Source organism: Tetrao urogallus (genome assembly GCF_951394365.1).
Source record: "Tetrao urogallus genome assembly, chromosome: 8".
NCBI classification, from domain to species: domain Eukaryota; kingdom Metazoa; phylum Chordata; class Aves; order Galliformes; family Phasianidae; genus Tetrao; species Tetrao urogallus.
In genome coordinates, this window is record NC_136821.1 from 25888189 (window position 1) to 25911549 (window position 23361).

The 23361-nt window shown below is 41.9% G+C and overlaps 3 protein-coding genes across 3 annotated transcripts; 2 read left to right on the forward strand and 1 right to left on the reverse strand.

Moving 5' to 3' along the window:
- Positions 1 to 4459: 4459 nt before the first annotated feature.
- Positions 4460 to 9369, reverse strand: NIF3L1 (NGG1 interacting factor 3 like 1; the record flags this gene model as incomplete). The annotated part of the gene is made up of 6 exons (XM_079539118.1): positions 4460 to 4644; positions 5607 to 5690; positions 7092 to 7230; positions 7602 to 7728; positions 8170 to 8335; positions 8949 to 9369. The coding sequence occupies 6 exons, from the start codon at positions 9367 to 9369 to the stop codon at positions 4460 to 4462; spliced, it is 1122 nt and encodes a 373-aa protein (XP_079395244.1).
- A 1465-nt stretch (positions 9370 to 10834) lies between these two features.
- PPIL3 (peptidylprolyl isomerase like 3) lies at positions 10835 to 16249 on the forward strand (the record flags this gene model as incomplete). The annotated part of the gene is made up of 6 exons (XM_079538886.1): positions 10835 to 10906; positions 11944 to 12018; positions 13360 to 13453; positions 14119 to 14186; positions 14795 to 14913; positions 16123 to 16249. 6 exons carry the CDS (start codon positions 10835 to 10837, stop codon positions 16247 to 16249), a joined length of 555 nt encoding a protein of 184 aa, XP_079395012.1.
- Positions 16250 to 17362: 1113 nt separating this feature from the next.
- On the forward strand, positions 17363 to 22815 carry CLK1 (CDC like kinase 1; the record flags this gene model as incomplete). The annotated part of the gene is made up of 12 exons (XM_079539431.1): positions 17363 to 17502; positions 18123 to 18357; positions 19461 to 19551; positions 19981 to 20047; positions 20496 to 20612; positions 20760 to 20926; positions 21010 to 21104; positions 21189 to 21318; positions 21626 to 21708; positions 22114 to 22193; positions 22428 to 22518; positions 22600 to 22815. 12 exons carry the CDS (start codon positions 17363 to 17365, stop codon positions 22813 to 22815), a joined length of 1512 nt encoding a protein of 503 aa, XP_079395557.1.
- Positions 22816 to 23361: the final 546 nt, after the last annotated feature.

Sequence of the window (23361 nt, forward strand, 5' to 3'; positions counted from 1 at the left end):
ACTCCTTTACCATCTAGACATGATTGGTTGCCAACAATGTTCAAATATGAACAAGCCAAGATTTATAATGCTAAGAGACCTATATTGACTGCACAAGGAATATGAGCAAGTTTGGGATACTGTGGGTAACTTATTAAATTCTGACAGTGGAACTGAAAGACTTTTGTCCAAGATAGAATTCTTTTATGAGAGGATTTAGGTAACAACTTGAGTCCATCACAATTTTTTATTACCTCTTGATGAGGGTGAGATGTTCCAGCTTCTTTCATCTACTTTCCTGCTTATAATCCGGAAATATGAAGAGGCTGTGAAGTTTAGTTTACTTAAAAAAAAAAAAAAAATACAAAAATCAATTGTTTATATGTATTTTTTTACATTGATTGTGGAGGAGGCCTTAAATGCCACTTAGCAAGCTCTCCCTTTTTGTAGCCCTCAGAGGTTGGGAGAGTGCTGAAGTTTCACAGGTTTTCTTCGCTTTGTTTCTCAGGTATGTGAGAGTAAGCCCTAGTTTCATCAACTGTAGTCTGCTAATCAGACTTCAGGGATTCCGATGTCTAACTTGGTAGCTGTGTTACAGCTTGATGTTGTAATAGTTCAAATCAATCAAATAAAGTTCTTCATTAATTTTCATTAGCTTATCTCATCTTCCACATGTTTTTTTATGTTATAGGAAGATAGAGATCTTTCTGGAAGTTATGTAAAAGTCTCATTTTCATTATTATGACAAATATCTGTGCAAATCCTTGTGCAGGGGGCAGAAGACTTCAAACTAATTAAGAAAAGTATTTCATATTTGTTTAAGGTATCAAAAATAATAGACGTTTGTATGCCTTGTAATGCCAGTATATAGATTTAGAAAAGAACCAAAACATCACATGGAACAATACTGTTACTTCTCAGTGGTATGCTCCTGGTATGCCCCTTGCTGGTATACCCCTTGCTGGCAGAATCAACAGGACAGAGGTTTACAGCCTGACTTTGATTTGTATTGAAAACACGGGATATCTACTTATCCCACTGTCAAATTGATTCTTCAAATACAGGAGCTGTTTAACTTTGCTGAAATGTGATAGGAGGGGAAACTGGTACTTGCCAGCAGTGCTCTCCAGCTTCCTTCCCCAGAACATCTGAGACAACAGGAAAAGGCAACGAGGAGATTTGAGGAAAATACTTAAAGGAATGAAGGAGTTATCCTCCAGGGAGGCGCCAAGGCTGGCTGCCCAGGTGAAGTGCCTCTACACCAACACACGCAGCTTGGGAAACAAACAGGAGGAGTTGGAAGGCACTGTGCTGCTAGAAAACCGTGACGTGGTTGCTGTCACTGAAGCCTAGTGGGATTGTTCCCAAGACAGGAGTGTAGCTGTCAGCACTTAGAAGTTGTTCAGAAGGAACTGGCATGGAAGGAGGGGAGGAAGCATTGCCCTCTACATCAAGGAAGGAATAGTGTGAAGAGTTGTCCCAGAAGAATGGCCACAAGCAAGTCGAAAATCTATGCTTAAGTTAGAGACTGAGGCAGCAAAGGAAATCTTGTAGTTGGAGTCTGCTACAGGCTGCCTGATCATGCAGAGCCTGTTGATGATGCCTTCTTTTTCTAAATACAAGAGACATCACAATTGTAGGCTCTTATCCTGCTGGGGGGCTTCAACCATCCTGACATCTGCTGGAAAAGTAGCATGGCGAGCTGTTGGCAGTCCACCTGGATCGTGGCAGTCCCCACTATCGAGAAGCTGGGGGATGAAGGGATAGAGCACAGCCCTTCTGAAATGGACTTGAGGGTACTGGTGGAATGGTAAGCTGGACTTGAGACAGCAATGTGCCCTCGTGACCCAGAAAGCCAGTTGGATCCTGAGCTGCAACAAAAGAAGCATGGTCAGCCCATCAAGGGAGGTGATCCTGCCCCTCTACTCTGTGGTGTTGAGACCTCACCTGGAGTACTGCATCCAGATGTGGAGTCCTCAGTGTAGAAGAGACATAGACCTGTTAGACCACATCCGGAGGAGGCCCACAAAAGTGATCAAAGGTATGGAACTCCTTATGGGGACAGGCTAAGAGAGCTGCAGCTTTTCTGCCTGGAGAAGGCTCTGGGGAGAACTGAGAGCAGCCTTTCAGTAACTAAAGAGGGGCTATAAGAAGAAAGGGGACAGACTAGCAGGGTCTGTGCTGACAGGACAAGGCAAATGATTTCAATGTAAAAGAGGGGAGATTTAAAGTAGATATAGGGAAAAAGCTTTTTTACAATAAGGGTGGTGAGGCACTGTAACAGGTTGCCTGGAGGTGGTGGATACCTCGTTCTTAGAGAAGTTCAACGTTAGGCTGGACAGGGTGCCATGCAGCCTGATCTAACTGTAGATGTTTCTGTTCATTACGGGAGAGTTGGCCTAGATGATCTCTAAGGGTCCCTTCCAACTTGACTGATTCTATCACTTGTTGATTCTATGATTTTCAGCTGACTTTCTACTTTGGAGTCATGTGCATCTGTGTTTTACAGGCTGCAATTCTAAAAGTCTGCAAAACACGTTAGATTCTTCCTATTGCTGCTTAGGCTACCATTGGATCCACTAAAACTGTCCAGTGCTACGTTAGCTGCAGAGTTCAAAAACAAATGCTCTGACAGCTGTGCAGCCCCCTTTTATTTGGAAAGGAAGAAATCTTCTCTCACTTTGATCTTTAGCTGTCTTAGAATGATTGTCTTTGTCACCTTAGCAGTTTCAGATAATAGTGAATTTAGCCATCTTTTTTCATTTGTATTTAAATGGAGGTAGACATGCAATTACTCTTAAAGCATCACCTCCATTATGCCTGAGAATTCAATTTTTATTCTAGTAGAAAAAACTGAAACGTAAGCACTTGTTTCAGGCTGCAGCAATGCTGCCTTCTACCGAGGTTTTATTTAATTAATTGATGCCAGTCAGTTTGAAGAAGTATGACTAGTTCCCTTGTACCGTGTAGGTTGAGATCTCCCTGTAAATCACATCACTTTGCTGAGTACGCCTGCAAGGTTGAACACGTTCTTGAAGTGAAGCAGGCTGGTGGTGTCATGGTTTGAAGTTGTTTTATTGAAGGAGGGAGCAAAGTAAGGTATGAAAGAGGGGGGTTAAAATGCTTGACAGTGTGATTAAGTTGTATTGAAGTACAGCTTGTGGTGGCAAGCGTTTGGTCACAGCCTCACATCAAAGTTCTGGAGAGATTTGCCTCCAAGGCAGTGTCTGTGTGTAAGACCACTAGGAAAGCCTAGGTAGCACAGCATCTTGACATTTTATTAGGGTACTTCTAGCAGTGCTCCACTGAGGAAAGGCATGGTCTTCTCTTAGACCCTCTGCTGAGAGAGTCGAAGTTACAGAAAAATATTTCCTAGAATCCTGATGATTTTAACTACTGCAGTTAAATCTTCATGCAGTTTTCAGTCTAAGTTGCAGGTTCACACAGGACTCAAATGCACTGAGTTGCTGTATGCAACACAGAAAAGACCTAGCTAAATAAGCCAGTTTTATTAACTAAATTTAAAAAGATGCCACTCAGATGTTTATTAATTTTGCTATGGAAGTATTTTCAGCCTGTTTAAATATTCTAGTGTGTATGTAATGCAGAGATAGTAAGATACTCAACAGGCAGATTTTTTTTCTTAAAAAAAAAAAAAAAAAAAAAAAAAAAAAGGAAGCAAATGAAACATCAAACCCTTCCAGTCATTACTGATAATGGAAATCTACTTGTTCAGTTGTGGCTCTCAATTACAGGATTACTACAAGTATAGGAATTGTTTTTAAAAGAAAGCAAAAAGATATTTAATTAATCTGCCTGAGAATGGGAAGTGTTATAGCATATTTAAAAAAAATACTTCCAAAGTTTTTCGATAGAGGGATCCTTCACTGAAAAACAAATAAAAAAAACCCAAAGCAACCACCACCCTTACTTTTGTATTAATGGTAGGTTTTGCAATTGAATACTAGCACCAAATGCCTGAATTGTGCTCTGCATATACTTATGAGCTGTGTCTTATTAAAACTGTTAATGCAAACCATGGTCAATACTGCTTTAACTATTATCGAGAGCTTTATTGGCTAAAATTTGAGAGACTTGTGTTGACACAACCACAGTAAGGGAGAACTGCTGTGTATGCTTGAAAATGGAGCTAAGGCAGATTTTTATATTTTGCCCCTCTAAGCCTTGAGTGGTGTGGTTATTAAATATATGTAATAATAGTATATTGTAACAGTAAATTTATTCAAGTGAGAGCCCATTTATTGAGCAAATCATCTTTCAGTAGCCTGAAACAAGCATTTATTATGTATCTGATAGATGACAATTTATAGTCCAACCATCGGGTGAACACAGAATACAGTGCTATACTGACCAATTCAGAGCATCTTCATTCAGCTTGCATTTGGATAGCTCTGTGCGGGATACTATTGAATTCTTGACTCTGCTCTCTCACTTCATTTTTTTTTTCCCCTCCTCCCTCTTACACCACCTGCAGGGGATCTCTGTCCTTCTCAGACAGAATGATGTTGATTTTGTTCTGTAGGTGGATCATTAGCGTGTCACGCAGCTCTGACAAGAAGCCTCGCTCAGTGTTACTGTGTTCACACAGAATAACACTTATACCATTGGCAACTGCATCCAGAACGTCATGGTGGGACATCTCTCCTGCCATGTGGAGAAAGAAACATCATGTAAATTTCTTGCAGTTGAGGTGAATAATGTATTTGTGTAACGTGTTCAGAATCTCAGCTAGAAGCTGGGAAGAAGTCCATAAGGGAAAAAGTAATGCCATCTGCTCAGTGTCAGAATACAGCATGCTCCTATTATGGTGTCCCTTGAAGGACATTCAGCTGATATCCCCAATGTACTTCTGAGACAAAACCACAGAAGTTCTGTGCTGTCTTTGAATAGTGGTGTATTTTACTACTTAGGGCAGGAAATGGTGTGCAGAGAGTGGTTTTGGAAGTGTCATGCATCTGCTCAACTGGGTTGCTATGACGAAGGTCAGCAACTGAGGAAGCTGTGCAAAGAACTGTCTGAGGGTCAGCTCTGTAGTGCTATATATTGGAGGGGAGACCAGATGTGCCTTGCCAAAGAACTTGACTGAATTAAGCACACAATGCAAGGCATTCTTCATGTTGTGGAGCAGGCTGTGGAAAGTATCCTCTGCCCTGTCAGAAAGAGGATAATGGACTGTGTCCTTTTGGGCAGATACAGTGGCTGTTGTTACACATCTTCCTTGGAAAGATTCTGTAGACAACATTATTTCCCACTTTCTATTTGAGAATTCTGTAGGGAACTGGGGAAACAACTTGTATCTTGCCAAAGAAGAAACACTGAAATTTGCAAGAGATTCTGCCATCAAACACTGATTTTGTCTTGGGGGGGAAAAAAAACAAAAAAGATTGTATAGTACCGTTTACTTCAAATAACCATCACTATGTGATACAGCCATCTGACCCATGTTACCTCTACCCTAATGTTATTTTTCTGTTATTCCAGTAATTGATTGTTTCTCAGTTCTAACAAGTAATTCTTCTTGCCAAATCTTTCAACAGCCAGACAACCCTCTCTTTTCTCTTTTCCTAGTGCCTATTTTTATAAAGATAACAAAACAAGTCTCTTACCTGTGAGATAGAGGTCAGCTTCCATTCCCTTCAGGACACTGCTCCCAGAACCAGCACACAGAGCAGCTTTCTTCACTGGAGAATCTGCAGGATACAAGGTGCCATAATTAACTACTTTTCCTCTGTTTAGCCCTCATGTCAGTTTAGTTATTGTAAAACAATATCAATACGTTAATTTTAGGGTCAGTGTAAATTTATTGGAGGAAAAGTCAGTTTGTAAGAGTCAAAGGCCCAGAGCACCTGTAATAATAAGCAAAATCTTCTGTGTACCAAAAAGATGGGTAGGAATTTTTCTACAAGGGGTGGGAGAGTTGGCAGAGAACTCCAACACCATGGCTGGTTGTTGGCTACTGCAGATTATTTCTTTTTAGTGAGGTGTTGTTACTTAGGTATTTAAACTGGAAGGAGCAGCTAATTGGCTGCTGCTCCTTCCAGGACTCTGAAGCTCCACTGTATTTGTTTTCCAAACTAACAATGCCACTAAGGCAGCATTTTCATTCTGAGATGAACTGTCTCCTAACTGCTTTCAAAAGGCTGATTTCAGTGCAAAGCTGAGTGCTCCTCCATTCCATTAAAAATATGTTTTTGCTATGACTGCTGATTCTAAGCTATTGCATACTGACAAAATTTAATTTTCCATATATATGTTATGTTCCTGACAAAGGGGTAGGGAGGAAGGCACATAATTTTCAAATTCAATTAAGATTTTACAGTGTGTTGCCAAATAACTACTGTAGGTATAGGCAGAATCGTATGCTGCAATCCCACATCGTAACAACTTCAAAATAGATTCAAGTGCAATTGATAGTGCTAAGAGGCTTGCAACAAAGTTTCTGTCCCATAAGATGCAAAGATTTCTCAACAAATTTGCTCTCAAGAATTCTGACAGCTGTGTTTCTTGGAAATTAAGATTGATAACTAGGCTGAAAGGATACTTGCTCCAAGTTGTAGTAGTGACCCACAGTTTGACACAGATGGCTTACCTTCTCTGTTGCTATTTTTCTCTCATAAAAACATTGATGGTTGTTTGTTCAGAAGGATACCACAAAGCATCTTTACAGTTTTAAGGTGCTGGTAAGTTTAACAGTCAGTTGCAGAAGGGGTCATATTATGAGGCAGTACACACTTAAGTCTAATATAGTGGGGGAAAATATCTTCAGTCATTGTGTGAATTATGAAAAGTGGTATTTCATATTCAGCTCATGCTGTGCCTGCTTCACAATGATGACCACCATAAAACATTTTCCAATCAAAAATGATGTTCCAGACAATGTTATTTCTGCATGATTTTATCACCAACATTCTGAAAGGCTGCCTCTTGTCTTTGACAGCCCTTCATACTGTTTGCAAGTAAACCTGTCCAAGGCAGCAGTATTTCACACACCTACACACACACACACACACACTGCTTGAATTCCTGGAATACAAGCAGTGTGTGTTTTTTTTCCCGTTCAGATGGGCAGTGTTACTGGCAGGTTTGATTACCAAGTGTCTTGCCTGCTCCCATGGCAAGGCGGACGTGGGGTAATTTTAGGTGGCTTTTGATGCGCTCAATTATGTCTGACAAGGAGGCTGGCTCACTCAGTGTGCAGAGACGTCCCATTCCACTATGCGGAAGAAGAGGCTGAAGAGAAAAATTCAAATTACCGTGAGAAAGCTGACTCCAGAAGTTGACATTACTTTCCATACTGTACAAAAATAAGTATATTGGGCATTAAGGAGAAACAATTCTCAACATTTTGGAAAAAATATGTATGTTACTGAATGTAACATACTAACTACACTGGCTGTTGGAACCAATTTTAGAATTAGTTCAGGCCACGTAGTTATTTCCATTGTTTTGGAAAATGGACATGGCTTTAAATGCCCACAGGCCATATTTCAGAGAACTGATAGGCAGCATAGGAAACCTGTAATGCCAGCAGTTGCTGGAAATTTTAGGGCATTCAGCTCACACAAACTATATTCACTGGAAGCAATATACAATTTTATTACCTTCTGTAATAAGAGAATCTCAGTCTTGCGATAAAGAAGGCTGTTCTGGGACAAAAATGCCACCACTTCCAGCAGTGCTTTCTGAGAGCAGTTCAGACTGACTCGTGTTTGCTCCTCCCCATCAACCCTGAGGAAAGATGTGTTTGGTACTTGCTAAGAGATAGATAAAATTTCAGCATCATATTCATAGAAAATAAAGGTGTTCTGTTGCAGAAGCCTGCTGCAGAGAAAAAGGGGAAAAAAAGATGTAACAGTCTAGCTTAGTCTGCTCTCCTGGAGGAAACATACTTGGGAATTTAACTCAGCTCTTCTTATTTTGTATTTACTGTTAACATTCTTCACCACTTTAATCCCTGTGATGCTACGTGAAGTTGATAGTTACTATTTAGTATAACATGGATTGATCAGAAGGAGATAATTATCCTTTGAGTTTATGGATCTGTTGCTGAAGAAAAATGGCAGCACTGCACAGAGGACTGAAGTGCTTACAAATGTTAAAACACAGTTCCAGCAACTTAACATTTTCTAGCAACAGAAAGAACACAACATTAGAGAGTGAAGCAGATACCTGACAGGGAGAGTGGTGAGACAGAAGATCTCTGGGATGTCTTTGATTTTGGACAGCACTGTCTCTAGATGCTCCACAGTGTCTGCACAGAACTCCACCCGGTGAGTGCCCTCAGTCGGATAGCTTGGAGCAGTTGATGGGTGCAGTGGAACAGAAGTACAGGCACCTGAGAAAACAGAGCAAGGACTGGTTTTAGAAAGCTGAATGCTGTGGCTGATACTGATTTACGCACCAAAAGAGGTGCAGTTTAGGACAGATTTTGCACTTGAATCCATTTTCCCTGACTAGAACTCAGGACTCTTGTCCTGTTAAGTGCAAATAGGTTGAATGATACATATAATTTGTTACTCTTCATACCATTCAAGTTTTATCCTAACAATTGTACCAAAAAATCATTTCTGGTTTGTAAAGCAGGCTGGAAAAAGCACACCTGTTCTCGTTTATAAGCCACAGCAGAAGATAAAAGTCTAAAAGAATTTCAGATACTTTAAGTCATGTAGGAACAATGAGATTATCTATAAGTTTATGAATTACAGGCAGTGATTTAAACTCAGCAGCCTAACCTCTTTAACCAGGATAGACAGTAAATGCACTGCACCTGTTCTGTGTCCAATAGCATCCAGGCACCTGGAAATGTCCTCTGGTGTTCATAGCTGGTTTGTAGCACACCGAGGAAAGGAAAGCAGGGAGGCAAGGCTCCCACCTGGGATAATTTGATGGATGTGCCGAACACCGCTGAGTAACTGCACCTGGTGTCTTTTTTTTTTTACCAGCCTCACCGAGTCCTTTGGACAGCCAGTTGTTGACTCCGTGCGGTACGGCATCGTACGCTGTGTGTGGTGAGTAGATCCCGATCCTGTGCTCCAGAGCACGGACCACCAGCCGCTCCTTCCAGGTCCTCCACGTAACCCGCTTGAGTGGAGCGAAGATGGGAGGGTGATAGGAGAGAATGAGGTCTGCGTTCTTCTGCACGGCCTCCTCCATCACCTGCTCGGTGAGGTCGTTGGTGAGAAGCAGGGTGCGCACGGTGTGGGGAGGGCTGGGTTCCACCAGCAGCCCCACGTTGTCCCAGCTCTCAGCCAGGGAGAGGGAAGCGAAGTCATTCAGAGCGGGAACGAGCTCGCTGAGGTTCATGATGGAGCGGGAGGGCGGGCGGCCCGCAGCGCGGATGAGACGGAAGGGCCGGCAGAGCAGCAGCATGCGGAACCTGCGGGGAGGGGAAGAGGGCGGGAGTCGGGCCGGCAAGCGTTCCGCCCGGAACTCCGCGCTGAGCGGAGCGTGGAGGGCGGAAGGCCTGGGGCCGCCAGGAGCAGCGCTCGGCTCTAGCCGAGGCGGGCGGTTCGGCGGGGCGGAGCTCCTCACGGCTCCGCCGCTTCCGCCGGACCCAGGGGCGGCCTTTGTGCGGCGCCGGGCGTGCGGAGCCCGTGCTAGGCTGGGGGGTGCCCGCGTGGTACTGGCGGAGTGCGGCTCAACCCGCGGTTGCTTGCGGTCGCTGCCCGTGACGCTGTAGTGAAAAAGTGCGGAGTCGCACGGGCGCTTCGGAATCGAAAAGAACTGGCGGCTGGGGGAAGGGTGAGCCGAGCATTGTGTGTTTCGTTTGCAGGCGGTTGCGGTATATGCATCAACCTCAACTTTTTGATGAGCAGGCATGGTAAGAACTATAGCACTTCTTACATCTGTGCTTTCGGAAATGTTCGCGTCTTGGAAAGCGAATGGCTGCGTAGAATTTGCAGTGATAAGTGCAGGTTTCCATTTCAGACTTCTGAAAGATAAGGTCGAAAAGAAAACGGGTCAACTTACCGTTGTATCAGCCTGAAATACAGTCAGATTCTCAGTTCTAAGACAGCCGATTTCAAACCTTGTTTGGCTAATACCAGTTTGCTTCTTTTCCTACCAAAGCTTTGTTGGAGATGCAGGCACGGGGCCCTCTGCGTGTACGCTCCACTGTATGCTTAGAGGCTTCTGAGTTCGGCAAGCTACAGCTAAAGACAGGGGTGTGTGTCTTAAACTGTGTGTACTGTGTCTGCAGCATCTTCGTGGCCATTACAGATGCTTCTCCTGTGCAACAAAATCTTTTAAAAAAGTTACAGGTTAAGCAGACTCTATAATAAAAGCTAGTTACATGGGTTGAAAAAAAAACTCGGAGCTGTTTTTTGATGAGTTTATTAAGTAGTTATGCAAATTATGGCAGATATGATTTGTCCAGACAAAAAAAAAAAATTGATTTTTCTGAAATTGGTTTGTCTCACTAGCCTGGCAAATGGAGGAAGCAGGAAAATCTATCTAAAGAATTTTTTTTTTTTTTTTTCTATTTGACAATAGATGAAAGTACTGATAGTACAGCTACAACTCAGCTTGCATTTATATTAGAGCTATTGATGACAAATATAATGTTACTGAATAAATGGGTTATGTGGTGCCACTAATTAAATCTTTTGATTTGTATGAAGCAGTAAAAAAAACACATTAAAGTGTTATTCTTTAACCTATGTTAGCATGTCTGGTACAGGTACTGATGGTGCCCTGGTGATGGTTGGTCAAAGAGAGAGATTTATAAAGTTAATAGAAGATGATGCAGTGGTCACTGGCAACTCAGTTTGGTGAAATATCACTGCATCATACATCAAGAAAATTCACGTGTGAAAGCTTTAAAAATGGTGACGCCATGCCAGTCGTCATCAAAGCCGTGAATTTCATAGAGTCCAATCGTTCTCAATTCTGGGAGTTCCTTAAAAGCGTTGGTGCTGATTTATGGGGACATCGTTTACTTTTCTGAAGGAAGGTGGCTAAGTCAGAGCAAAATGCTAAGAAGACTTTATGATTTGAAATAAGTCCTTTATTGAATCAAAATGAAAATTTGTGTCAGATTTGAAGATGAAAAATAGCTCACATGTTTAGCATTTTTGGTGGATTTGACCACTCATTTAAATGAGTTAAATGTATGTCTTCAAGGTGAAAATCAACTTACCTGTGCTGTTTCAAACCAAAACAGCATTTGAAATTTAAACTTAAATTATGCTTGAGAAAAACAGGGTCAAATATCCCACTGGTTTTATGTTTTTGTTGCTATTTTTTTAATAATAAAAATGTATTTATAAAAAGGTTCTCTTACTTATATACTTTAATATATATATAAAATATTATGTATTTTATATAACTCAAGACAATTTCTGTTTGCCGATGTGCCCAGGCATGCCAAAAGGTTGGAGACCCATGCCTTAGTGGCTGGGTAGGTGGCGTTTAAAATTTTGTGAAGATTGTTTATAAATTTTCAAGAGAAATGTGAAGTTTTGTAGAGTTACTTGTCTGTGGGGGCACGCTGTGTGTAGTGCCGTTCAGAGTTAGCCTGATCACTCAGAATGCTCTAGTCTAGTAATGCCCATCACTTCTTCCCCTGGTTGTAAACCAGTAGGGTATATGCACCTTCCAAAGTAGGTATTACCTTGATTCTTCAAATTTGCAGTGAAATGGCAGTGTAGGTCTAATTCACAGATGAACAATTTGTCTCTGAAGTGTAACAGCACAAATTGGAGCTTCTGCATTGTTATGGCAAACTTGATTTGGCCTGAAAGTAACTGACAGCAATGCATTCTGGTAATTTCAGTGGAAATGTGGAAGGTTTGTGACAGTAGCTTGCCTGTGGCCAAATACTGACACAACGGTTGTGTGTAATGGGAACTTGTTCCTGTTCATGATAGGAGCAGGAAATAAATCTGATCCGCAGCTCCTAGCACTTCATTGCTGGCTTAATTATGTTTTATGGCTCTTTCTCAGGCTGTCACGCTGCACACTGATGTAGGAGACATTAAAATTGAACTGTTCTGTGAGCGAACGCCAAAAACATGTGAAGTAAGTTGAATAACAGGAGTGGGATTGTGTAGTATTGAAGCAAAGCAGTAATGGTGGAGACTATAGAATGGAAGAAGTGACTGCTCCAGCAAACATTTTCAAATAGTGGAATATTCCATTTTAAGTTGGCATGGAACCTGTTGGAGAGTGTATTCTTGTGTGCTGTGTCATAGAGCCTAAAGCTCTGCTGCCTGTTTCTCACCAAGAAGTATTTACTTGAGAGTTGTTTCTCTCTAATTTCTCGTGCATTTCAAAGTGTCCTTTGCCCTTAGGATGAAACATGGGACGTGGCCTGGGATTCCCACGTTTGCCTTGGTTTGCTCACACTCAAACAGATGGGACTTCTTAAAAAGAATTAAGAATCACTCCAAGTTTGTCAGAGACCCCAAGTTTTCTTTTCTGCAGTAAAATTAAGCTTGCACTGAAATTGGTTACTTTTTAACTAAACAAAAATATGAGGCTTGAAGTTATTTATTACAAAATTATGACGCATTTACAAAATAAAAATGTGAATGCAAGTGATGCTTATGGACATGCCTCAGTCCTCTTATTTGTTCAGGTGAGATGGCTTTGTGCAGTCAACCTTATTTAAATCCTTTTTGTCTGTGACAGTGTCAAAGGAGCAACTTAACCATAATTCTGTATGTCCGTTCTATTGCATTACTCAGTGGGTTTCACCAAAGAGTGATTCTTCAACCCATCTTAACTTTATTTTTTGGGAAACCAAGGAAACAGGAGCTCTAAAGACAAACTGCAGTGTCTTAAAAATATAGCTTGTAAAAAAGACTTGCGGTTTTACCAAAAGAGCTGTTTCTCTTTTGGTGATAGATCATAAAATGATAAAATCTTTTCCATTGAAAGGGACCCTTAGAGGTCATCTATCCAGTGCCCCTGCCCAGTACTCCCAAGTCCATTTTGGCTGGGCTGGACTCTGTCCTTTCATCCCCCATCTTGTGCTGATAAGCAGGGGTTGCCACAACCCAGGTGCAAGAGCTTGCACTTGGATTTGTTTTACCTCATGATGTCCACCTGTGTGCACTGCAGGGGAGTTAGAACAAGATGATCTTTAACCCTTCCAACCCAAGCTACTCTATGACTTGTGAAGCCCCATCAGACCTGTTTCTGACCTCATCTTATCTGTTGATGTTATGTGCAAATGACTTCACTGTTGCTTGATTTTCATATAACCTATAGATGTTTTTTATTGTGTTTGGTACTGTTTATAGCAGTGGCAAAAACCTAAAGCCAAGCAAAGGCAGAAGTGTTTTTTCTGGTCTTGCCATTTTAGTAAGGGGGAATGTTACTTCTATTTTATTGATGTGGTTTGTTTCATATCCATAGAATTTCCTGGCTCTTTGTGCTAGTAACTACTACAACGGCTGTGTGTTTCACCGGAATATAAAGGGCTTCATGGTTCAGACAGGGGATCCATTAGGTAAATTCTTTTGTCGCAGTCTCGCTGTAGAAAAATATACATAAATATCAAAGTAAAACATAAATAAAATATCAAGAAATACAAAGAAATTGTAAGCATCGGTAATAATTATAAAAACAAAGTGTAAATAAAGTTAATTTAAAATATCTTCTATTGCTAATAGAGGTTTTAATGATGTGAGCTTACAGAGAAGCAGCCGTTACCTGGTTCTAAATGATCTATTGCAGTAGTAGAGCATTCTGTAAATTTTAGTTTCCCTGCTCTTTCCATTGATCAGGATGGCTCTGCTGATTCACCAGCAGTTGAACAGTAAAAGTTGCTGCTATGGTTTCTCTGTTTTCTGCCTGGAGAGCTACATTGCCTCTAAAGCAATTGGGAAAATGAGCTAGGCAGCATCAGCTGTTTGGGAGAGTGTCTAATTCAAATATGCATCTGTTTGTACTTAGTTTAATCTGAGGATATATCAGGTTTTTTTGTTTTGCTTCTGGAAATGCAATTACACAGAATTATGGCTCTACTTGGTATTAAGACACAAGAACCTGGTTCCTGGCTTAAGCACATTAGGATGTATCTGGGGCCTTTATTGTAAAATTTTACAATGTTATATTATTGCTGCATTTTCCAATCTCAAAATCCAGTAATGTATTGTGATATTTCTTTGTCAGGCACTGGGAAAGGAGGAACCAGCATCTGGGGCAAGAAGTTTGAAGATGAATTCAGTGAATACCTAAAGGTATTTTTGTGCTCTCAATGTGCCGTTGTTTTCACATTAATTTTCTTTACAGGTTGGCGTATGCTCAGTGTTGTGCTGGATTAAATACTCATTTTGTAATTGCAAAATGAAGTATAATCAAGGAAGAGTTATTAAAACAGAAATAGGCATCTTATTAATTGCTGTTAGTTTTGACGGTTCTCATCAGGGAAAACAGAAGTAGAAACAATTTGTAACATAGTATTTTTAATGCATCAGAGGCAGAAAAAGTGTCTTTTAATTGTGGAAGTAGATTTGAGGAGCTAATGAGTTGTGATACCATAATTATGTTGCCATGTTGTTGGTTGAAACCAACTAGATAAGTTTTTAATAGTAATGATGATGCTGAGGAAGAGTATCACTTGGATGCCCCATCCCTGGAGGTGCTCAAGGCCAGGTTAGATGGGCCATGAGCAGCCTGATCTGATGGGTGGCAGCCAGCCTACAGCACAGCGTGGTACTGGGTGAGCTTTTAAGTTCTGTTCCAAGCCATTCTGTGATTTGGTGGTCATGTCGCTGAACACATTGTACGTGTTGCAGTTCTGCTTTCATGGGAGATTGGTTATTCGAGTTTTTTTTCTGTCTTTCAGCATAGTGTCCGTGGGGTGGTTTCAATGGCAAACAATGGTCCAAATACCAATGGGTCGCAGTTCTTCATCACTTATGGCAAGCAACCACACCTGGATATGAAGTACACTGTTTTTGGGAAGTGAGTGACCCTCCTGTATGCCTCCTTGTCATAGTGTTTAATTGACATGTATATGTAGAAGTACATGCAATGCAAATTTAGATGCTTCAGATCTGAAGTTCTTCAAAATATTGGATGTGTATATTTGAAAGTGTGCTTTCCACTGTCACCAGGATCAGTCATTGCAAAATGCTGCTCCATTTGTCATGAGGGTAGGGAAATCAGTGGAAATTGGCATATTAAAAATTACCTTAAGAATAGAGCTGAGTTGGTGGTGGGTTTTTTCTTTCTTTAAGCTCATTGTTGCTGCTTGCTGCCTTGTACCATGCCCAAATGGGTGTAGCCTGGTCTACACAAACTCCAAAACAACTAGGCACACTGATTAGGGTTTGCTGAGAAGCAAGGGTCTGCTGTGGAACTGGAAATGTGAATGGTCATCATGTTTCTGCGTAGTTGGAACTGGCAATTCATGAGATGGGATTAAGATGCATTGTTAGTCTAAAATATTCTCATGTTAATAGAAGCTGCTAGTAATATACCATCCTTAAAGCACGTTTAGGTTTTGAGTCTTTCAAATACTGCTTTTTTGATCTCAAAATCAGGGTAATGTTTTTTCTTTTGTTTGTTTTTAAGTCTGTGAATCTTACTGAGCAAAAGTGGGTTCTTTTGGGGGGGACTTATATATTCAAAGGAAATGGGTGAAAATTGAAAATGCTGTTCCCTTCCACTTGCATTGTTCATAGGCACCTGGGCACCGGTGTTTCTTTCATTGTTGAGTTTGTTTAGAGGTGTGATCAAAAGTTGGTTTTTTTTTGACATCTTAGAAATGAGTAGACACTCTGACAGGAACTTTGCTGGCCTATCTGTGCAGTGATGAATGTGGCAATGAACGCCATTGTGCCATTAGATTTATGCAATTATGGATGGTTCTTACTAATTTTGTCTTTGAGTGAGAAGTTAGTGATTATAATCACAGGTTTGGAAATTGATTTTCCAGCCATGGATTTCAATAATGCACAGAGAAGTTCGGTGTGGCCAGTACCTGGCTGCTGCTATGGTTAGTCATAGGTTATGTGCCATATGCAGTGTTTGGCTGCCTTATTTGTATCGTTTACTTGTGGAGTCCTTGCACTACGACACTTAGCTAACTGTAAGGTGTTCTGAGATGCCTCTGTTGTGGAAGTTAAGTTGATTGATAGGAGATTCCGAGCGGTTCTGCTTTTCTTCCAGAGTGATTGATGGCTTGGAGACCTTGGATGAGCTGGAGAAGCTGCCTGTGAATGAGAAAACCTATCGACCTCTGAATGATGTTCGCATCAAAGATATCACCATTCATGCCAACCCTTTTGCTGTGTAGCCATCCAGTTGTGACACATTCTTTAGAGGCTGGTCAGACCAACTGCTGGATGGGGTGTTTGGTGTGCCATCAGACGGGGTTACGGAGCTGGGCTGTACCTTGGTGTGCTGAGCGCAGGGCTCTGGGAGCTGTGATGTTGTTCATGAATTGTCATAGGGGAGCCTTGGGTTCCTCAAGCCTGTGTTTCCAGGGTGTGCATTGACTTTTATTGACTTGATTTTGACTTCCAAGTGTTGCCTACTTGTAAAATAAGACTTTCAAATATATATAGATATATATATATTTTTGCAAATCTCTCTTTTCTGTCATTTTTCATAGCAGTACGATGTTGAAGCAATGGCCTTTGCAGACTGCCAGCTTTCTGAAACCTTCCCGTGTCAACACTAATGTGCCTTACTTTATCATTTTTGCAGAAAGGGTAGTACCCTGTCTGATTTTTCCCCTTAGGTGAAAGCAGCGTACCAGACAGAGAAAACTCTCTGCCGGTGGGCTGAACACGACGTTTTGGTTTGTTTTTGCACAGTGGGTTCGCGCTGCGGGGCGGCTGTGGGCGGGCGGGGCACCGAGGGAGCTCCGCCCACTTTATGGCTCCGCCTCCGCCCTGCCCCGTTGTGTGACGCACGGCTCGCGCCATAAGGCTCCGCCATTTTGTCGCGGCCGAGAGCTGAGAGTGGTTGAGTTGCGGCGGTAGCGACGGCTCAAGAGAGCGTAGCGACAGCTCAAGAGAGCGTAGCGACGGCAGTCGGAGAGCGCGGCGGCAACCCGGGCTGCTGAGGTACGGGAGCGAGTCGCGCTGCCCGGCGGCGGGGCTGGGGCCGCCTCCTGCCCGTCGGCGAGACCCCGGTCGAGGGCCTCTAGGCCCCCGCCTCCCCGGTCCGCCATGTTGCGTGTCCGTCCTGCGGCAGAGAAAATGGCTTCGGCCGCCGCGGTGGGGGAACGGGGCTCGGCGTGGGGCTGGGCTGGGCTGTGGGGAGCTGGGACTGCGACCGTTTGGGGGGGAGAGGAGGGAGGAGGAAGGTGGATGCGCTGGACGTGTGGGCTCTGCCCTGCGCTCCGTGGGGACGCCCCGTCTAGGCGTGCGGTGTGAAGGACAAAATGTTGTGTGGGTTTCAGATGGGAAATTACGAGCGCAGCGACCAGCCCGGGTGGGGTCGGCGGCGCGGCGGCAGTGAGCGCCATGGGAAGCGCAAATCGCCCAGCGGTGCCCAGGAGGGCAGGCACTACAGGCACGAGGTGGCCAAGAGGCCTCACAGGTGAGGGCTGCGGCACTCCGGTACCTGCGGGCCTGTGCGTGCGGGTGACTGTACTCGTATGGCTTTTGGAGAACACAGCGGCAGCTTGTGGTGGACGTGTTTGAGATTGATGTTCTGCTGCCTAAAGCAGAAAGAAATGGCTTGATTAGGACTACAAAAATGGCCCGAGATAGGGAACTCCTATCCTACCAGGGCAGGCTGAGAGCTGGGGCTGTTCTGCCTGGAGGAGGCTCCGGAGACACCTGAAGTTGGCCTTGTGGTACCCAAAAAGGGGCTCTAAGAAGGAAAGGGACAGGCTTTAGCAGGGTTTGTGGTGAATAGAAAAAGGGGAAATGGTTTTAAACTAAAGGAAGAGAGATCTAGGCAGGGTATAAGGAAAAAGCTTTTTACAGTAAGGGTGGTGAGGTGCTGTCACAGGTTCTCCAGAGAGGTCGTGGATGCCTTGGAGACAGTTGAGATTAGACTGAACAGGGCTCCGAGCGCCTGATGGAGCTGTAGGAGTCTATTCATTGCAGAGGCATTGGCCTAGGTGATCTTTAAGGGACCCTTCCAAATCGGTCAACTCTTTATGGGGATGCAGGAATTGATTTAATTGGGTTTACGTGTTCTTTTGCTTGTAGTAAATGTTCAGAAACCAAATCCGTAAATGACCGGGAGCACCACAAGCGGAGGCGCTATGTGGAGGAGTACAGGACTGAGCACACACAGGGCTGTGACAGCGGGCAGCAGCACCGCGAGCACAAGAGCGCCCACCGCCAACACGGCAGCAGGTCCTTGGGCCGCAGCGGGAAGGGCAGCTACAAGCAGTTGCACAGGACGCAGCACAGCGCCTGCCACCACCACCATCACTCACAGGTGGTTTGTCCAGTTATAACTGAGGGGGTTGTGTCTTAGGGAGATAAGTTCCTAGCTGGGCAGCAGTAATTGGAGGGTTTGGGGAAGTCTGTGAATGACGTTAGTAGATTAGCCCTTTTGTTCGTATTGATTGATAATTCTTTTTGTTAGTTTGTGTTGTTTTTTTGTTTTGTTTTGTTTTGTTTTTTTAATCTTTTAGAGAACATATGCTGTTTAGTTATGCTTGTAACACTATGGAATATAGCTTGCCTTTTGTTCGCTGGCTGTAATTTGAGCCAGTTAATGAGTAGAAACCATCAAATGGAATATTTCTGCAGGCATCACTTTCGTGCCTTAAAAATGCATTATGACGTCAAATATTTATTTCTGCCCTACTCAAAAGTCCAAAGGCGAACTTTCAGACTTGCTTTTGAGTATGTATCACTGAAATAGCAAGGAGATAATGTTAGGTTTTCACACATTTTTTGGTACCGATTAAATAAAATGCTTTAGGTCTGAATGAAATCTGTAGAATTAGATAAGTACAGTGACTGTCCACTAGCAGGGCAGTTTTTCTAATCATTATCATATATTTAACTTGAAAAAGCTGAAGATAGGGTTTATAGTTTAATATATTCAGCTGCGACAGCCTGAAGTAAATATATATGGTATTTTTGTGATTTAAAATAAAAAAAGCTGTTAATGAATATTCAAAGCAGTAATTTTAAACTCAATTACTTAAGAGGGGTATTTTCACTTAGCCATGAGGCTGTCCTATATAACGTAATTATTAAATCCTTTTGCTATAAGAAATAAGGGCACTGAAAACATAAATGAAAATTCAGTGAACCAATCTTTTAAAAGAAAAAACAATGTTGTATTTATTGCCTTGCCACTTTGAGTATCTCATCTGAAAATTTGTTCCTTGCCATGTTTTTCTCCTGTAACATAAACTATGTGCCCTGTGAATTTCCGGGGACTGAATTTGAAATTGCTCCTGCCAACCGTTTGTGGCCTGGCGTGTATCTGAATGCCTGAATATCTCCCCGCTGAATGAATTTCGTATTCTGACCTGAATTGACTCGGGTTTATTGATTGGCCTGACCATCTCGGTGCCGTTCCAGAGGAGTCTTCGAAGGAAAAGATCCAGGAGTGTAGAGGATGATGAGGAGGGTCACCTGATCTGTCAGAGTGGAGACGTACTAAGTGCAAGATGTATAGAATATTTTTCAAAATTTATTAACATTCAGATATAGTAATTTCTTTTAGCATAAGATGCCAGGGGGCTTTGGCAGCCTTTTCTTTCTTTCTTTTTGTTCTGTTTTATTTGGGGGAGGGGGGATTGTTAATTTTCTTCTGGAGAACTTAAATGTATTTCTTTTTCCTTTTCCCCCTTTTTTTTTTAATCCCAAATTAGTAAATGAAATTAATGTGTTAGAATGAGATACCTGTAAATGTGCATTGATGAGAGTTGTCCGATAACATCTCTCAACCTAGTTATTGATATTTTTAAAGAAGCACAGTCTAGAATAACCTTCAGTGATAGATTTAGCCTTTTCTGTTTGTTTTATTTTTATTTGCTTGGTTTGTTTAATGGCTGAGCAACTTAACGACTTCTGGAGCTGACAGTTGTTTTCTTTATAGATGAGATTGTTGCTACTTTGGGTGAAGGAGCTTTTGGAAAAGTGGTGGAATGCATTGATCACAAAGCGTAAGTCTTTTCTCTATAAACCTGTCAGTTGTTGGACTGATAGAATCCCAGTTCATTAAGTGCTCTCAGAAAGATTTTATTTTTATCCTTACTGGCTCGTATGTTGCTCTGTATATTTCTTAACATTTTGGCATAACAGATTTGTTTTGGGGAAGGTTTCTTGCATGTTCTTTGGATCATACGCTGTTTGATGTTGGAAAGTTTTTGCTGCACCCCCTGGAGGTGAACTAAGCACACATTTGTGCTTAAATATAAAAGGATATAAATGAGCTACGCATTGGGCAGTCTGTAAGGACTTTAAAGTTACTTCTTGCCTAAGCTGTTCTCTGAAAATGCTTTATCTGCTAAGGTTCATAGGTTGCATTTGTTTTTATACAATGTATATGGTGGTAATTAAGGAACAATTGAAACTACTCCTTCTAATTACTGTTTAACCTGTTTATTTCAGGGGAGGTAGACATGTAGCTGTGAAAATAGTAAAAAATGTGGATAGGTACTCTGACGCAGCACGTTCAGAAGTGCAAGTCTTGGAACATTTAAATGCATCAGACCCCAGCAATACGTAGTAAGTACCTTACTTTGTCTTCAAGATTGCTCTGATGTCACTTTCTGTAACACCAGAGATCTTGAAGCTCTCCATGTCGTGTGATGTACACCTCTCAGCATTATGTATTACTTACTGTTGAAATTTTTATTTTCCTGCTTTCTGCAGTCGCTGTGTCCAGATGTTGGAATGGTTTGAGCATCACGGCCATGTCTGCATTGTTTTTGAGTTACTGGGACTCAGTACTTACGACTTTATTAAAGAGAATGGCTTTTTGCCATTTAGGTTGGACCAAATTAGACAAATGGCATATCAGATTTGCAAATCTGTGAACTGTAAGTATATGTATGTATGTTATTTTCATTTTTGCTTAATTTTCTCTACGGGACTGCTAACTTATCTATTTCTTACCTTGCAGTTTTACATTTGAACAAACTGACACATACGGATCTGAAACCAGAAAACATTTTATTCGTCCAGTCTGATTATGTAGAAGAATATAACCCCAGACTGGTAAGTCACTGTCATCTTCCCTTCTTCCCTGTAGCCTTCTGGGTTTATGTCATCATTTACATCTCATGGTATGTTTCACTTCAGAAACGTGATGAGCGCACACTAAAAAATCCAGACATCAAAGTGGTGGATTTCGGGAGTGCAACATACGATGACGAACATCACAGCACTCTGGTGTCTACAAGACATTACAGGGCTCCTGAAGTTATTTTAGGTCAGTATTCTTTTTGGTCCAAGAGAGATAGCATGCTTTTCCATTCAGTGCTGATAAATTAAGCAGTGATCACAGTTGGAAAACTGGAAAAAAAGTCTTGTTCAGGACTGTGCCTGGCTGGGCAGAATACTTCATGTTTTCATAGTAGTAATGAGCTTTTTGAAGTGTGTTATGCAGATCTCTTTCACACCTGGAAGATTTTTTTATACCGTTCAGCTGTGCTACAGAAATACATGCGCTCTCCTTGAGCTGTTGGATTGCTTGTAGCCTGGTCTAACCCTGATGTTTCTGGGCTTTTTTCTCACAGCACTGGGATGGGCACAGCCATGTGATGTTTGGAGCATCGGCTGTATTCTCATAGAATACTACCTTGGGTTCACGGTATTTCCGGTACGTAACAGAGCCTTGGAGACGCAGTGCGTGTAGTGTACTGCAGCTTGCTAAAAACCCCCAGGCAAAATGGGGTTGCAAAACACTGTGCTCTACTTCTCTGCCTTGCCCCACTGAAGGGATAACAGAGGTGGCTTCATCTCTCACTGGCAGCAGATGTTATTCAAGTATGTGAATGTTTTGATAGCAGTACTTAAAGGTGAAATTTAAGACCAAAGAGAAGGCAAGGCAGGATTGGGAGGGGAAAAAGAAATCTATTTTAAGTTACTGTTGGAAGAAGATGACTACAGGCTTTCTTCATGTGAGAGTCATTACTGTTTTGCAGTGTACAATCCAGAAATCAGGTTAGTGTGTACATTGTGGTAATCTACTTTAAGGATAAGAGAAATCTTCATTTTCCTTCAGACTCATGACAGCAAAGAGCACCTGGCAATGATGGAACGGATACTGGGGCCTTTGCCTAATCACATGATACAGAAAACCAGGTAATTACACTTGTTTTTCTCTACCTTGATTCCCTCATTTTTAAATGCAGTGTTTTCAGGTTTGGTTTAACAAGAAGGAAAAAAGTGAATTCATCTTCTTACTTTGTTTAACAACCTACCTTTGCTTTAGTGGGATATTGTCAGATCATTTCCCTGTGGGAGGAAACATGCTAGTAAAAGACGTTTTAAGGGGACGGATGGGTTTTAAATAACAAATTGTGCTGTTTGTTGAAGGAAACGGAAATATTTCCATCGGGACCAGCTGGACTGGGACGAGCACAGTTCTGCAGGCAGATATGTTGCAAGGCGCTGCAAACCACTGAAGGTAAAATGATAGAAGGGAAAGGGCTCAGGGGGACAGAACTGTAATTAGGATATGAATAAAACAGTGTTTGTGGTGTTGTAGGAATTCATGACATGCAGGGATGCTGACCACGAGAACCTGTTTGACCTCATTCAAAAAATGTTGGAGTATGACCCAGCTAAACGTATTACACTTGAAGAAGCACTAAAACATCCTTTCTTCTTCCCCTTGAAAAAAGACAAAAGGAAGCTGTCGCCTGTAGCAGAGCAGTCCTGTCCAGATGATATTAGCCCACCAAAGAAATATAGGAGATTTTAAGTAATAAATTATTATGTATAGTTCTTCTTTGTAAATGTCTTATTTTGTATTGTGACTCTTTGGATATTGATGCAGCTGCTGAAATAAAAGTTATTTAAGAAAAAAAGAGATGAACCTGATTGTTTGCTTATTATTAAAATCTCTGCACTTTTTTTTTTTTTTTTTACCTGGACATATGGAAAGAGCACCCTTATGAACTAGGCCTCATCCTAAAAGGGAAAAAGATAAATGATTATTAAAGAGTCACAGAAATGGTAAAATACTTGGGAACTAAAGATGCTTACAGACACCACTCTGCATTAAGTGTAAGAATGGCCTTTATTTGCTTGAAAAAAAAATTACAAAGTAAGGAAGATCACTGTAGTATTCAACAGATAGCACTGTGATCATCACTTTCTTTTTCCATGTTAGTGGGTATACTCAGGTTATGAGTATTTCAGCTAGTGCTCATTGTTAGCTTACAACAGCAGCCTGTCTTTACCAGCTCTCCTGAATTACCTGCTGTCCTGAGAATTGCCCTCAAGAATTCAAAGTTCTGGTGAACAG